A 16,357-nucleotide genomic window follows, 5' to 3' on the forward strand; every position below is an offset into this window, starting at 1 on the left:
TGTGTGTGTGTGTGTGTGTGTGTGTGTGTGTGCAATCTTTCTTAACTAAAAACTAGCGCCATTTGGTCAGGAGTGTGCAGTATATTTCTGGTCAAAATGACAGACAAGCATCTTTAATTTTGCCCAACCTAGAATTATATACGAGGCCGAACTGATGCTGTCGTTCAAAACTTTGATTTGGTTTGTTGTTAGTTGTCAGTTTTATATGTGTATATATACAGATGTGTACATACATACATACATACATACATACATACACATATATATATATATATATATATATATATATATACGCATACATACAGGCAGATGTGTGGGTGCTATTATAACAGTTTTCTGCCTGTGTTGAAATCCCTTTCCATGCATAAACATAGCTGCTGGGATTCAGAGCGTACTAAAGGTGCATTTGGAGCTACTTTTTTCAGGACAGTTTTCAGGTGAGACAAGCTCTGTGCTCTGGGGTGGTCCTGTCATTCCACTGTGGGCACTGTGGGCAGTCAGGATAGAGACAGAACCAGTCAATAATTTCTACAAACACAACTGGATATGGGCTTCTGCACTGGTTAGGAAGCGAAACTTAGGTTTATGATATGACTAGAGAAATTAAATGGAAAAACATGTTAAAGCTCACATGATTATTTGATTAAATATTAACTTATCATGCATTTAAAAGATCAGTTCAGTCTTTTTTTATTTCTTACTTTCTTTCTGTTCAGGCTCTCACAAGGTTTAAGGCTACGGTAGTGACAGGAAAGTGCAGTCTTTTGGGTATATCGATGTGAGATTTTATCCAAAGCTGCAGGAGATGCAGAAAGCTCCAGACGATGAACAGAGTGGGAGAAGAGCAGCAGGAGGAATCAAGCAGGTCTGTAGGGTGAGACGTGTCACGGCAGGAGAAGTGCATTGGGATCAGGGAGAGAGAAATGGAAGATAAGGAAGAGAGGATGGAGATGGAGGGAAAGAGAAATCAAGATGGAGAGAAAAAGGGAGAAAAATGGAGGGATTATAAGATGGAGGGTGGGAGAAAAATTTGTGGAGAGAAATGGAGAGAGCGAGAACGAATTAGTTGTGGTTTTACTCTGCAGGTCAGGTGGAGACTCCAGCAGGAACGTGTCCTCCAAATGAGGACATCTCAGCTGTAACACTATCTATATGGCAGAATATGACCCAAATATGTCCGAACTCACTTTCAACAAAATTGTCAGACTCTAGCTTTTATCTCAGAAGGGCAGCACTGAAGTTTGGCCTGGAAGCCTGGGCTGTTGAGCTTTATGCCTCGTGTCTCACTGATGTGTTGCTGCGGATAAAAGTGTCTGGATGAGTAAATGAAACACACACATCTCTTCATGTCAGAAGCTCTGAACATCTAACAGAAGGAGTGAGTTCACACTGAGGAAGGGATTCACATCAGACTGGAAGTGGCACTTTAATAATACACTCAGGCTTTTATTAGCTCTGATGTTTTCAAAAGTGTGTAAACATGTAGACTAATCATTTTAATACGTATAATCATTCTGACTGATATTTATACATCCACACATTTAGCATGGACAGGAGAGCTGGGTCTTTATTTTATTCCAACTTAGGCTTCAATTTTTTGTTTAATTAAATGTTGTTTCCCATTTAGCTCTTTCTTTCTTTCTTTCTCTCTCTCTCTCTCTCTCTCTCTCTCTCTCTCTCTCTCTCTCTCTCTCTCTCTTTCTCTCTTTCTTTCTCTCTTTCTTTCTTTCTTTCTCTCTCTCTGTGAACTCTTTATTCAGGGATTAATCCTTGCTGTAAAGTCTGATAAAAAATAATTGTAGGTTTGCTGTAGTCTATACATTTGAAGTTATTGTAAAGGTTACTAATGGTAAATGATCTCAGGGGAATTCATTCCAGTGTGCAGACAAGTCACTGCGTGAACACTTTTACTGCAGCGGAGCAGAAAATCATTACAAAATCTGATAAGGTTTAAAAGCACGAGCAGAAAGATTTATTGGAATGGGCAGGGAGTGGAGTAGGGAGTAAAGCAGAATGTGGAGCAGGGAGCAGAAGGTGGAGCAGGGAGCAGAATGTGGTGCAGGGAGCAGAATGTGGTGCAGGGAGCAGTATGTGGAGCAGGGAGCAGAAGGTGGAGCGGGGAGCAGAAGGTGGAGCGGGGAGCAGAAGGTGGAGCGGGGAGCGGTAGGTGGAGCGGGGAGCGGTAGGTGGAGCGGGGAGCGGAAGGTGGAGCGGGGAGCGGAAGGTGGAGCGGGGAGCGGTAGGTGGAGCGGGGAGCGGTAGGTGGAGCGGGGAGCAGAAGGTGGAGCGGGGAGCAGAAGGTGGAGCGGGGAGCGGTAGGTGGAGCGGGGAGCGGAAGGTGGAGCGGGGAGCGGGGAGCGGAAGGTGGAGCGGGGAGCGGAGCGGAAGGTGGAGCGGGGAGCGGGGAGCGGAAGGTGGAGCGGGGAGCGGAGCGGAAGGTGGAGCGGGGAGCGGAGCAGAAGGTGGAGCAGGGAGCAGAAGGTGGAGCAGAGAGCAGAATGCGGCACAGAATGTGGCGCAGAATGCGGAGCAGGGAGCAGAATGCGGAGCAGGGAGCAGAATGTGGAGCAGGGAGCAGAAGGTGGAGCAGGGAGCAGAATGCGGAGCAGGGAGCAGAAGGTGGAGCAGGGAGCAGAATGCGGAGCAGGGAGCAGAATGTGGAGTGGAGAGCAGAATGCGGAGCAGGGAGCAGAATGTGGAGCAGGGAGCAGAAGGTGGAGCAGGGAGCAGAATGCGGAGCAGGGAGCAGAATGCGGAGCAGGGAGCAGAATTTTCTGATCAATTATTGATTTACTGCATTATTCAGAAAAACTGTTTTGTTTTTCTTCCACATTTCCTGCTAACACTTACTGTCTTTCTCATGATCTCAATCTGTCCATCTTGAGACCAAGTTCTACAAACCCCTTTCTCTCACTCTTCATTTCCTTTTTCTCTCAATCTTTTCCTGGCTCCCTCGCTTTCTCCTTCCCCACCTCTCTCTTCTCACCTCTCCCCACCATCTCTTTCTCTGAGCAGTGTCACACAGATTTTCCTGTCATCTCTCTCTCTTCCTGGCTCTCTTCCTCTTTTCCTCTCAACTCTCTCTCTCTTCCTGGCACCCTCTATTTATCTTTGTTTTCTTTGTCTGTTGGGATAGTCAGAGGGAGGGGTGATAAAGTTGTTGATGACACTTTGATGGATTAATTACGCATCTCTGCGTCTCTGTGCGTCTCCTGTTAGACCTTCACTATGATGCTGCTTTATACACTGCCTGTGTCTCTTTCACAACTTCTGTAAAATATCTTTCATTTCTCAGCTCTTATATCCATTGATTTCAGTAACGTGTATGTCATCTAATTTCTCATATTTGGGATTTTATAGCCACAGAATACCATGTACAAGTGTTTAAGATATCATCCAGATTTGAATGCCCAACTGATCCCAGTAATTATTATAATTCTTTATTATATTATTATTTATTATATAAAATAATATAATCCTTGGGGCACGGTGGCTTAGTGGTTAGCACGTTCACCTCACACCTCCAGGGTTGGGGGTTCAATTCCCGCCTCCGCCTTGTGTGTGTGGAGTTTGCATGTTCTCCCCGTGCCTCGGGGTTTCCTCCGGGTACTCCGGTTTCCTCCCCCGGTCCAAAGACATGCATGGTAGGTTGATTGGCATCTCTGGAAAATTGTCCGTAGTGTGTGATTGCGTGAGTGAATGAGAGTGTGTGTGTGTGTGCGCCCTGTGATGGGTTGGCACTCCGTCCAGGGTGTATCCTGCCTTGATGCCCGATGACGCCTGAGATAGGCACAGGCTCCCCGTGACCCGAGGTAGTTCGGAAAATGAAGCGGTAGAAAATGAATGAATGAATGTTCAAGCACTACGTAAAAAAATAAAAAATAAATCAAAGCTTAGTCTTAAATGTGTTATAAATAAAATTATGATAATGTGATATTACAATAAAATTAGTATTATGATGAAATAATCTCTCAGGGCTCCCCGTGACCCGAGGTAGTTCGGATAAGCGGTAGAAAATGAGTGAGTGAGTGAATATAATCCTTAATCAGACCTTTCAAGATTTTGCAATTCTTTCTTTCTTTCTTTCTTTCTTTCTTTCTTTCTTTAACATTTTTCTTCTTCTTCCTCTTTATTATTTTCTTCTCCTTACTATTATTATTATTATTAATCGAACACTGACGAATCCTTCGTAGAGATCTTAAGATCTTTTTATTCATCTGGTAGTGACCTTCACCTGGTCGCTCAACACCAGCCCCATCACTAAGAAAGCCCAGCAGCGTCTCTACCACCCATCCGGACTACGTTTTACAGAGGGGACGTCGAGAGCATCTTGAGCAGCTGCATCGCTGTCTGGTTTGTGAATTGCACCGTCTCAGATCGCAAGACAATGCAGCGTATAGAGAGGACAGCTGAGAAGTTCATTGAAGTCTCTCTTCCCTCCATCACGGATAGTTACACCACACGCTGCATCTGTAAAGCCAACAGCATTGTGGATGACCCCACACACCCCTCACACACACTCTTCTCTCTCCTGCTGTCTGGAAAAAGGTACCGATGCATACGGGCCTTATGACCAGTCTGTGTAACAGTTTCTTTCCACAAGCCATCAAACTCCTCAACAACTGAACTAAACTTTACTGTACACACAAACACGTGCGTACACACACACACACACACACACTCAACTGTGTGAACTGCATCAATCTGCACTGATCTGCATCAAATGCATCCATGTCTACAGCACCATCTTATCAAACTCTTTACATTCTGTCTTACACGTTCAGTCAATTGCTGTTGATCTCATTACAATACCTCATATGACTGCTGCTATTATATTAAGTGTTCATGCCTATATTTTTGCACGTGTACCGTGTATACATACAGTGTGTACTCCGGTCAGTGCTGCTTTTGTGTAATGTCTTGTATTGTTTGTCTTTTGTCTCACACTGTTTGCACCAGGTTGCACAGATGCACTTTATGTATCTAGGACTAACTTACTTTAAATCCTTAGCTCTGTGTTGTTCTATGTAGCTTCGTCTTTATTCTAAGTAGCACCATGATCCTGGAGAAACGTTGTCTAATTTCGCTACGTGCTGCTTTAGCTATGTATTTTTGAAATGACAATAAATTTTTATCCACTTTATTATTACTATTGTTCCTTTATTTATCATTCTCCTTTCCTTTCCTCTCCTCTCCTCTTCATCAGAGATTTTTATTTAAAAAACGTGTACTTCAAGAAAGACTGATGGACCGTGTGTAGGATTTATATCGCGTTCTCATTGCAGAGGAAGTGAGTAGATTTTGGAATGTATCCAGACTGGGTCAAGATCTCAGCAAGGTCAACAGTCTCTGTTTTCTTCAGTAGCTTCTTTCCTGTTTAAAAGATATTTTAAGGGAGTTATATGATATAAATCATAATGATTTTATAATATTGTGCAGGTTATAACCTTTTAAAGGAACCTTGAATATTATCACATGGATGAAAACCATCAGCCATCTCGCTCACTTCTTGTACGTTTGCTTACACGTTGGGATAGATATACGCTCCAGTGTGTCTAATGGTCAGTTTATGCTTTGTTTGTTTCAGATCTCTCTACAGAATCATGCTCCTCATGTCCTGATGCAGCTCCCTCTGCTGCTGCGCTGGTACCACCGCGTACAGGAAGTGCCAGGGGTCCGCCGTGCCGCAGAGAATTGTGGGATTGCTCTGTTCAGACCGCAGGTGCCACAGCCATGCTCCACTCAAGCATACACTCCTCATTGCCTGGAATCAGATCAGGAAATCCCTGCTCCACCTCAAGAGCACTTTGTAGGAGGTCCGAGACCTACGCTTACCAAACTCCAGGTAATCCAAAGAAACTTTTCCCATTTCTGTTTCCTTTTTTTATACTCAACCGCTCTTGCTGTGTGGTAAGAGGTTTTACTTTGCTGCTCTGGTGAACCCGTGAGTGGATGATAGAATCTCCTTCCATTAGCATGTTGCTCTGCTTCACTTTATAGCCGTCTGTTCTGCAGGAGCAACTTTAAGGGATTTATGCCCTCCAGTGGGCTGCAAACACGCTATAACTCTGCAAGCGCTGCCCGAGCTTATACAGCTCTCTGTACTTTGCACTTAAAAGAAGAGGCTTGTGCCAGCTAAATTAGGCCATATATTCTGAGTAAAGTGGTTTTATATGGTTTGCTGGCTCTATGCTAATGGGCAAATTCTCTTAGCGCGCACATTTTAATCAACAGCTGCTGTAGACCAACTGTTGCAGGTCTTAAGTGTGTGTGGGTCTTTCTGTCTTTCTCTCTTTCGGTCTTTCTATCTTTCTTTCTTTTTTCTTTCTTTCTGTCTTTTTTCTTGTTCAGTGATGCTTTTCTGCTCACCATGGTTGTGAAGAGTGCTTAAGTTACCATTCACTTCTGTCTGAATGATCCAGTCTTATCCAGAACCTATCCAGAGCGACTTACATTTATCTCATTTACACAAATGGGAGGATTTTACCAGTACATTGGAGTGTTTGCCAGTATGCTGGAGTGTTTGCCAGTATGCTGGAGTGTTTGCCAGTACGCTGGAGTGTTTGCCAGTACGCTGGAGTGTTTGCCAGTACGCTGGAGTGTTTGCCAGTACGCTGGAGTGTTTGCCAGTACGCTGGAGTGTTTGCCAGTACGCTGGAGTGTTTGCCAGTACGCTGGAGTGTTTGCCAGTACGCTGGAGTGTTTGCCAGTACGCTGGAGTGTTTGCCAGTACGCTGGAGTGTTTGCCAGTACGCTGGAGTGTTTGCCAGTACGCTGGAGTGTTTGCCAGTACTGGAGTGTTTGCCAGTACTGGAGTGTTTGCCAGCGCCATGGAGCGTTTGCCAGCGCCCTGGAGCGTTTACCAGCGCCCTGGAGCGTTTGCCAGCGCCCTGGAGCGTTTGCCAGCGCCCTGGAGCGTTTGCCAGCGCCCTGGAGCGTTCGCCAGCACGCTGGAGCGTTCGCCAGCACGCTGGAGCGTTCGCCAGCACGCTGGAGCGTTCGCCAGTACGATGGAGCGTTCGCCAGTACGATGGAGCGTTCGCCAGTACGATGGAGCGTTCGCCAGTACGATGGAGCGTTCGCCAGTGCGCTGCCAGTACGAACACTCCATTGTACTGGAGTGTTCGCCAGTACACTGGTGTTCCAGTTTGCTGGTAAAATAGATATCAACTTATCAAACATTTTCAATTTGTAGAAACAAATGAATTAGTTTCATGCCACAAGTCTGATATAAAATGTGTCAGGATTTTTTGGGCTGTTGGGAAAACCTTATACAGAATTTAATAGGCCTTGGTGTCTGATTCTGATCACCATCCTCTGATGTCTATCATCAAGAAGGACATCTGTCATCTGCCTGCAAAGCTGAAACATACAGGATGATTTTCTGCACCATATACTTTCTTTCTTTTTTCTTTTTTTAAGCTTAATGTTGTGTAAAGGCTTGAGGGCATAAGGAAACCAATCTGATTTCTTTTTAGTCTTAATTTAGTTATCAAAAGAGCAGACACATGCATTAAGCAAGGTTAAAGTTCATGAAAGGGGGGGCAAGACGCTGTAGAAACTCTAAGATTTCCGCCGGTTGGTGTGCGCCTTGACATGGAATAAAAATCCGAGTCAAGTCACATGACATGACAGTTTTCATTTACCTTATGTTACTGAAATGACTGGAATTTTTAGTTGGGAAAATAAAAGGATTTCTATCTTGTGTTCATGTGGCCTCGAGGGTGACCGTGATGGAGCAGGTTGAAGGAGAAAGCAAACACCACAGGTGTTAAACACTGCACTCTGTGTTACTCTGGACCTCTGAGTGTGAATGTCTGGATAAATAGCTGTGCTCAAAAGTTTGCATATCTTGGGAGAATTTGCAAGATGTGTACCATTTCTCTATATATACTGTAAACAAACAAAAAAAACGAGCGAGAAGGTAAAACAAATTTATTTGATTTATTATAGGACTGGACTGAGGTTAATATGTAAGGCATAACAGAATTGCACAAACATCAAACAAAATATAAAGAAGAATATAAGGAAATATTTCCTATATAAAAGTGTATTGCCTCCTTTAGCATCAATGATGGCATGCAGACATTTGTAATCATTTTGCATGAGGTCCTTAAATGTCTTTAATTCTCTCAGGTGGTATAGCTGCTCATTCTTTTTGCCAAAATGCCTCCGGTTCCTGTAAATGTTTTGGTTGTCTTGCATAGACTTCACGTTTGCGATCTTCCCAGAGTGTCTCAATGATATTGAGGTCAGGAGACTGTGATGGTCACTCCATATGGCCACTCCCTAGCCATTGGAGGGGTCAAACTTGCTTTGTGCTTTGGATCGTAGTCATGAAACATTCAAAAGCATCCCATTTATATATTAAAAAAGATATATATATATATATATATATATATATATATATATATATATATACTGAACAAAATTATAACACTTTTGTTTTTGCCCTCATTTTTCATGAGCTGAACTCAAAGATCTAAGACTTTTTCTCTGTACACAAAAAGCCTATTTCTCTCAAATATTGTTCACAAATCTGTCTAAATCTGTGTTAGTGAGCACTTCCCCTTTGCCGATATAATCCATCCACCTCACACGTGTGGCATATCAAGATGCTGATTAGACAGCATGATTATTACACAGGTGTGTCTTAGGCTGGCCACAATAAAAGGCCACTCTAAAATGTGCAGTTTTTATCACACAGCACAAAGCCACACATGTCACAAGTTTTGAGGGAGCGTGCAATTGGCATGCTGACTGCAGGAATGTCCACCAGAGCTGTTGTATATATAAAACGATTAGGCGTTTATGCTAATGCTTATATGCTAGTCCTGTTGCTAGGCTAGTTTAGCAAAACAACCGAGCAAGGAAGTAAAAGTTTAGGAACAGCACCTTTTATAGATTGAGAAGATTTATATGACAGTGATGTCTTAATGCATTATGTTTTTTAGTTAAAGGTGGGGTCCACGATGTTTGAAAGCCAATGTTGACATTTGAAATCACCAAAACAAACACGCCCCTAACCCAAATGGGTTTCACCCCTGTTTTGATACATACACATGCAACCCATACATACGTAACCCAGGCAACTATTATGGCGGAACCTGCTGGGGCAGCTGGCTAGGGGATATTTTTATCAATAAATGAACTCAATGAGTAATACTATGGTGATACAAATGTGTTTTTGTAGTACTGTGTGTTGTACCGTGAAAGGTTTAGCTCCGTTTCACGCGGAAGACGACGTTCAACACCTAGAACCCGAGGCAGAGGTAACGGCAGGTATCCGCCATGGAACACTCTCCCCGCCGCATATCGACAAGACACGCCCCTTTCTGCTCGTTAGCTACACATTTGTTTTGTTAGTCGGCCCGTTTTCTGAAGCATTTTTCAAACATCGTGCACCCGACCTTTATGCTAGGTGGAATGTCAGTGGTTGCTTTCTCTTTTTTTGGTGGGTCCATGGGCGTAGCTAGGGTTGGAATGGATGAGTGGCTTAGCCCCTGATACTTTGACTCACCTAGTGTTGCATTATTATTACACCACCAACTTTTCCAATGCATGAATGGACTGTCCAATGCCTGTATACCAACCGAGCCACCAGCTGACTGGAATAGGTACTGTCGTGTGAAATAAGTGCTAACGGACAGACAGGTTTCTTGTACTGGTAAGTCTTGTACTTAATTTGTGGTGCAAAATGTTTACAGTCTTCAAATGACCAGGGGCTTTTGACAGTACGTGAGGGGCTTAAGCCTCCGAACCCCTACCCTCGCAACACCACTGAGTGGGTCCGTACAGACGTGACGTGTAAAATGTGTAAAAACTTTTAAAAGGAACCTGTAAATCATAATGTGTATTTTCTGATGGAACAGGAATGTAATAAAAAGGAGTCTCTGTAAAACACACTATCATGGACACACTTAATTTGTTTGTCAGAATTTGTCTGGCATCGCTTGGTCTTTATCCTTATTCTCATTAGCCAAAAAGTGTTAAATTGGATAAAATGTTTGTGTTGTTCTAAAAAAAGAAGAATAAAACAATTCAGAATGTGCTGTTTCTGGAAAATAATCAACCTCCAGTAGGTATCAGCATGTCTTCCACACATTTGGCCACGCCACACTGACTATTGGTCGTTTTCCCAGAACGGCACACCAACAGTGTTTTATTCTTTATTTATCACATCTGCTCCATTTGCAAACATTCCTGCTTTATCCTATTTGTGCATAAAAACAGTCGGAGGAAACATTGAATTAATGTTCCCCACAGTCTACGCTACAGAAAGATAAAGTGCTGCTAAAAAGCTACCATGGCGACAGTGTATTTTTTATTATTTTTTTTCTTGCCGTGACACCACAGCAGCACCAGCACCAGTCTTTTCCACATATCTTTTCACACACTCAACCTATTTGTTGTTGTTAAAGTCCTCACGGACACATTGTATTCGATGTCAGCTGAGTCAACTGAAAACATCTTAAACCCAGGACGTATTTAGAGCCGAATGAATGACAAGTTTTCTTTCGGTATTTTTCTTTCCAGACAGCCTTCCATAAAACCTTCTTAGGTTTTCTTCTGCAGAGAGACTGATCGCTGATGTTTTAGTGCATGCTTCTGTCTCTGCTCCACGTCATGTGTGAAGTCTGATGCCGTCGGAAAAGGCTTTGTTAAACACTCGCCCTAAGCCATTTCAATCGACTGAGAGATGTTTACTTGAGCACGCTCGGTGACACGAGAGTTAAGAGGCATCAGGTTGGTTTGACATTCGACCCTTTAAAGTAAAGACAAAATGGTTGTTTATTGATTTATTTATTTTTATTTTTTATTTTAAACTTTGGTTACTGCATACTAAAATAGCAGGATATCAGTGACACAAAAAAAACAACAACAAAGGAATCTGCTGTATGTCAGATTTAAGAAAAGACGTTTTCAACAAAATGTCAGGTTGTAATGACAAGATTGAATGATGAAGAGTGAGCGTGATCTATTTACCTAGCATTAATGGATACCTCTTCCATTGTGAGATCTCACAAATGTTGACAGTATGACAATAGAATTAAGTTTGGCTGATTTAAAACGTGCATGCCAGAGTGGGTTGCTAAATTATGGGTGATGCTAATGGTCATAAACTCTGCAATTTCAGTGTTGAATGGAAATTGTGTAGAATCACTTTAAGGAAGTTATAAACTTTTATTTATTTATTAATAAATATAGACAGTCTATAGCCACAGGTTGTCACTATATGTTAATAGCATAATTACACATATATAGATCTACATTTACGCCATTTGGCAGACGCTTTTATCCAGAGCGACTTTCATTTATCTTATTTACACTGCTGAGCAATTAAGAGTTAAGGACCTTACTCAGGAGTGGCAGCTTGGTGGCCCAGGGTTTTGAACTCATGACCTTCTGACCAGTAGTCCATCGCCTTGACCACTGAGCTACAACATCCCCACAGTTGGTATATACAGTTGTTACGCACTTCTATACCACTAAATCCCATCACCTGAGCTATTACGTAATATGCAGTTATTGTTATTTTACTCACAAATTAATTCAGTGTTCAAAAACTTTTCCATCATTATTACAAAGCAGTACTGAAGAAACACGAAAGTGAAAAAACGAATAATTGTCTGTAACAGCAGCTTTGATAGTAGTTTTGTTTATTCAAGTACTTTGTTGTTCTATAGTAAAATCTCTACAGTTCTTTTTTTTACAGGCATTTGTATGGTGAAAATGCAACATAAACAGATTATAACGCAGTCTGTGTGTAATATGGTGAAACTTTGGAAGGAGTCTCCAGTGTCAGTGCTTTGTCATAGAAAGTGGTAAAAATATTTTTCAGGTTTTCTGAAATGAAAAAGCCTGAAAAACTGAATTCTTTGTATTCTTAGTTTCTCTGTAACATGACAAGTTGCATCTTTTGTCGTCCTTTTTGTTGTGTTAATTTTGTGGTGGGGGCAAAGAATATAGCAGCAATAATGCAAATGATGACTTGGTTCACAACAATCCTTTTTATTATGTGTCTTGGTACTGTTATGATAAGTACTACAGCATTGTGTGCTTTAATAAGGCCATCCTTAAAAATATTTTGGTTTGCAGTAACAGTAAAAAAAAAAGTTAGGTAGGTCAATTTTTTTTTTTTTTTCAAGTTTCAATGTAAAAAAAAGTACAATTTTGGTGACCGTGATTACGTAGGTATGAATTTAAACAAATTAGCATATCGTGATGTCACTGACTGGGTCTTCAACCTGTGCCTTTGGGCGCATCATTGCAAACCTCATTTTGATGCAGGCTATATAGACCACAACCAAATTTGTTTGAACGGTGACCGCAAACATTTTGTTTACTGCAGCTGCAGCCATCATTACCAAGTGCGAACCGTTGACTCTGACAGTGAATGAGAGTATGAGTCGAAGCGAACGCACAGGCCATAGTGTGACATCCATTAACCATCCGTTAACGTAACGATAGTGTAAACATAGATGACGTCACAGGTTTTTATTTAAAAGGAAGAACGTAGCCTTCGTTTATATGTAGGCCTAGGCAATTTATATATTTATAATACTTACTAAAATATAATTAATATTATTTTATTGCTTTTGTATTAGTTGTTCGAAGAGTAAAAAAAAAAAAATTGGCCGGTCTTAACGCAAATTTACAACCGGCAAGTCGGTCGGGCTTAAAGCAAAAAAAAAATAAAAAAATTGAGTCGGTCCTAAATTGACAGGGTCGGTCGGGTTACGGCAAACAAGAATATTTTTAAGGATGTTAAAAAAGGATGCTAACTAAAATTGTAATTGATAAATTATTTTGGTCTTTGATGAATTAAACACTTATGTGGTGTGTTTTATTCCTTTTTTTTGTCAGATAAATAATGATGAATTAACAGACCAGTTGTTGAGCCTGAGTGTATGGGGTTGCTACGAAAAGCATGACAGAACAAACAGTAAGTTTCCTGTTCCCAAATATTACACAACAAATCAAGGAATCAAATAAATTCCAGTAAAACATTACTTATGGAAATATTCCCATACGGTTTCACACTCCTGCGGCTACTCTGGCACCATGAAAGATGAATTGATCTTGCTTTCTCTTCACGCCCCATGTGGTTATTTCACTCTGTTTCTGTTCCCATACAAACTGCTGAACACAACACAAAATCCAATAACACTTTATAGCTGGTGTAAACAGGGTGGTAGTAATGAGGAACTTGCTGTGCTGCAGTGCTATACGTTCTTTTGCACTTTCGTTTTTTTTCGTCTATTAGTCCCCTCTGGAGAGGTGATCCTGCTGCTGTATTGCTGACCCACTTAGACCCTGCGCTGAAGTGTGTAGGAGCAAATGAACTCACACATGCGGCTCTGGAGGAAGTTCGGGCCAAGACCTGACTCCCAGACTGTACTCCGGTGGGTGTGTTTCCGTGTTGGCCAGCGCTGACACAGTGTGTGTATATAAATCAGCGATTTCCTGTCAAAGTGATAACCGTGTGTGTGTGTGTGTGTGTGTGTGTGTGTGTTTTTGTGAAGGGTGGACGTGTTAAAACCGTAACAGTGGTCTGAGGTTCCCAGGCTGCGTGGATGCTTGTCATGCTTGTTTGGTCTGCTCCACAGCTGTCGTTGGTGGCTCTTTTTGCAGTATATTTAACGCCCCCCTTACCATGTGGCAGGTCCATGTCTACTGGACTCGGTGATCTTGGCACCAGGCGGTGACACTTGATCCTTTACTGCTGCTGATCCACAGAAGCCTTTGCTAATCAGCCGGGCCTGTCTCAAATCAGCAATGCGAGCTCACAAGCGCCTTCATTACACACACTACTGGGAATCTGACTCCAGCTGTCTCCGAATACCCCAAATGTGTGTGTGTGTGTGTGTGAGAGTGTGGACTTGGTGTTATGGAGTCACTAAGGCCTGAATAACTAAAACAGCATGCTGGTAGTGTCTGCATGAGTCCCTGTGATCTCTGTTGAATAGTAAATCAGAAATGTCAGAGGTTTAGATATAACACACTGATACTGATTATTACTTATCAGATGCACTGATAACCAATATACATATAGATGTATATTGTTTTTTTTTCTTTTTCTTTACAGAAGTGAAAACACACATCATGACTCTCTATAATAGCTTTACTCATGTTCATTGTGGTAATTTTGAAAAAATTGCGAGCTCCACCGAATATTACAGTTTGCTTGATTTTTACATCAATTTGAATCAATAATCAATCAATAATGAATTTGAACGAATACGGGCCCTGGTGCTCCACCCTATAGGACGGAGCCCCAAGTCCCGTGTTCATTAAAATTCACACACCCTTCAGGTTCTGATCGGTGTCTGTTGCTAAGTATCTAGCTGTGATGTTCGCAACGTAATGTAATAAAACGCGATCGTTTCACACCGTACACATTTGGCACCACAGTGCGGGGCTAAAATAGCAAAAGCCATGACAACCCATCTTCCGAGTGTGAAACATTCCTCTACCTGGGGATGAAAGCTAGCTTTAGAGTAGTAATGTCTTGTTTCTTTATTTGACACATCGCTTCTTCCTACACGCAACATGCTGAATGCTTCTTTAAGACATCTTAACATGTTCAGTTTTAAACTTGACAGGCCAAAGACCCAGACGTTCACAGCACACTGTATTCAGCTTAATTACTTTTCTGCTTTTTATTCATTGCTTTTGAATGAAAGAGTCTTTACTACGGTGGCCGAGAAGTGCAAAACACATTAACAAATTCGAAAACAAATTAACAAATCCCAAAACAAATTAACAAATCTCAAAACAAATTAACAAATCTCAAAACAAATTAACAAATCCCAAAACAAATTAACAAATCCCAAAACAAATTAACAAATCAGAATACACATTAACAAATCCGAAAACACAACGACAAGTCAGACAACCCAGAAACAGTAGTGTATCGTTTTTGAATGGAAACTTACCGATCATTGGACAAGACACCTGTCACTCAAGATATACAGGTGTGGAATCTTATGTGTAATGTGTAAAGTTCTCCGTTTAAATATAAGAAAATAACAGAATTAATCCACAGTAATCCATTCCATCCATCCATTCCAACTTTTCCCTGCGGCAGACTGTTGAACTTCATGTATACCTTGAGTGACAGGTGTCTTGTCCAATCACAAACTATACCAACCGCTTCCGGGTTGTCTGAAATGTCGTTGTGTTTTCTGATTTGTTAATTTGTTTTCTGATTTGTTAATGTGTTTTCTGATTTGTTAATGTGTTTCATGCATCGATTCAGACAACCCGGAAGCGGTAGGTATAGTTTGTGAATGGAAACTTACTGATCATTGGACAAGACGACTGTCATTAAAGATATAAAGGTGAATGAAAGGTGTCTCGTCTGATAATGGTAAGTTTCCATTCACAAACTATACCAACCTCTTCCGGGTTGTCTGACTTGTTAATGTGTTTTCGGATTTGTTAATGTGTTTTCGGATTTGTTAATTTGTTTTGAGATTTGTTAATGTGTTTTCGGATTTGTTAATTTGTTTTGCACTTCCCGGCCACCGTACTTTACTAACCTTAATTTTTTAAATAAAAAAAAGCCATTTAATGTCGTCATTCATGTGTACATTTTTTCTTTTTGGCAGTTTAGTTTACACGTTTGATTATGGATCAGCTGATGGCAGCACATTAGTAAAGAAAAGTTTAAGGTGCACGTTTCCTTCACCTTTAAGTGTTGTACTGAATACTACCATCTACTCAGTATTTTACTCGACGATGCGCATGTTGTGTTTAATACTTTTGCTACACTGGAACCAAACAGAAAGGTTTGAAAGCCCTGAAATATAGTTGTGGATTTGGAGTCGCTGTACATTTTCAGACACAACAGGCAATGATAACGCAATAAGAAGTCATGCTTTCAGTTTATTTTTTAGAGTTGCTCAGGCTTTTCACCCTGTCCCCTTGCTGTGTGTCTGTCTGGTGTGTGTGTGTGTGTGCGTGTGCGTGCGTGGTGTCTATCTGTTGTGTTTGTGTGTCTGTCTGTTGTGTGTTTGGTGTGTGTCGTCTGTGTGTGTGATGTCAGACGTCTGTATGTGTGATGTCAGTCGTGTGTGTGTCGTCTGTCGTGTGTGTGTGTCGTCTGTCTTATGTTTGGTGTGTGTCGTCTGTTGTGTGTTTGGTGTGTGTCTGTCTGTTGTGTTTATGTGTCTGTCTGTTGTGTGTGCCGTCTGTGTTTGGTGTGTGTCGTCTGTGTGTGATGTCAGACGTCTGTATGTGTGATGTCAGTCGTGTGTGTGTCGTGTGTTTGGTGATTGTGTCATCTGTGTGTCTGTCGTTTGTTGTCTGTGTGCACGTTTGTGTGTCTGTCTGTTGTGTGTGTGCCGTCTGT

At 41.6% G+C, this 16,357-nt stretch overlaps 1 protein-coding gene across 1 annotated transcript in view; it reads left to right on the plus strand.

The window, feature by feature from the left end:
* gstcd (glutathione S-transferase, C-terminal domain containing) overlaps nt 1-16,357 on the plus strand; it is a 119,318-nt gene that overhangs the window by 5,858 nt on the left and 97,103 nt on the right. Inside the window, exon 4 of the mRNA XM_060871453.1 lies at nt 5,588-5,845. Within this exon, the coding sequence (XP_060727436.1) occupies nt 5,588-5,845 (258 nt within the window). The remainder of the gene's footprint in view (nt 1-5,587; nt 5,846-16,357) is intronic.

Source organism: Tachysurus vachellii, chromosome 6 (genome assembly GCF_030014155.1).
Source record: "Tachysurus vachellii isolate PV-2020 chromosome 6, HZAU_Pvac_v1, whole genome shotgun sequence".
In the NCBI taxonomy this organism is placed as follows: Eukaryota; Metazoa; Chordata; class Actinopteri; order Siluriformes; family Bagridae; genus Tachysurus; species Tachysurus vachellii.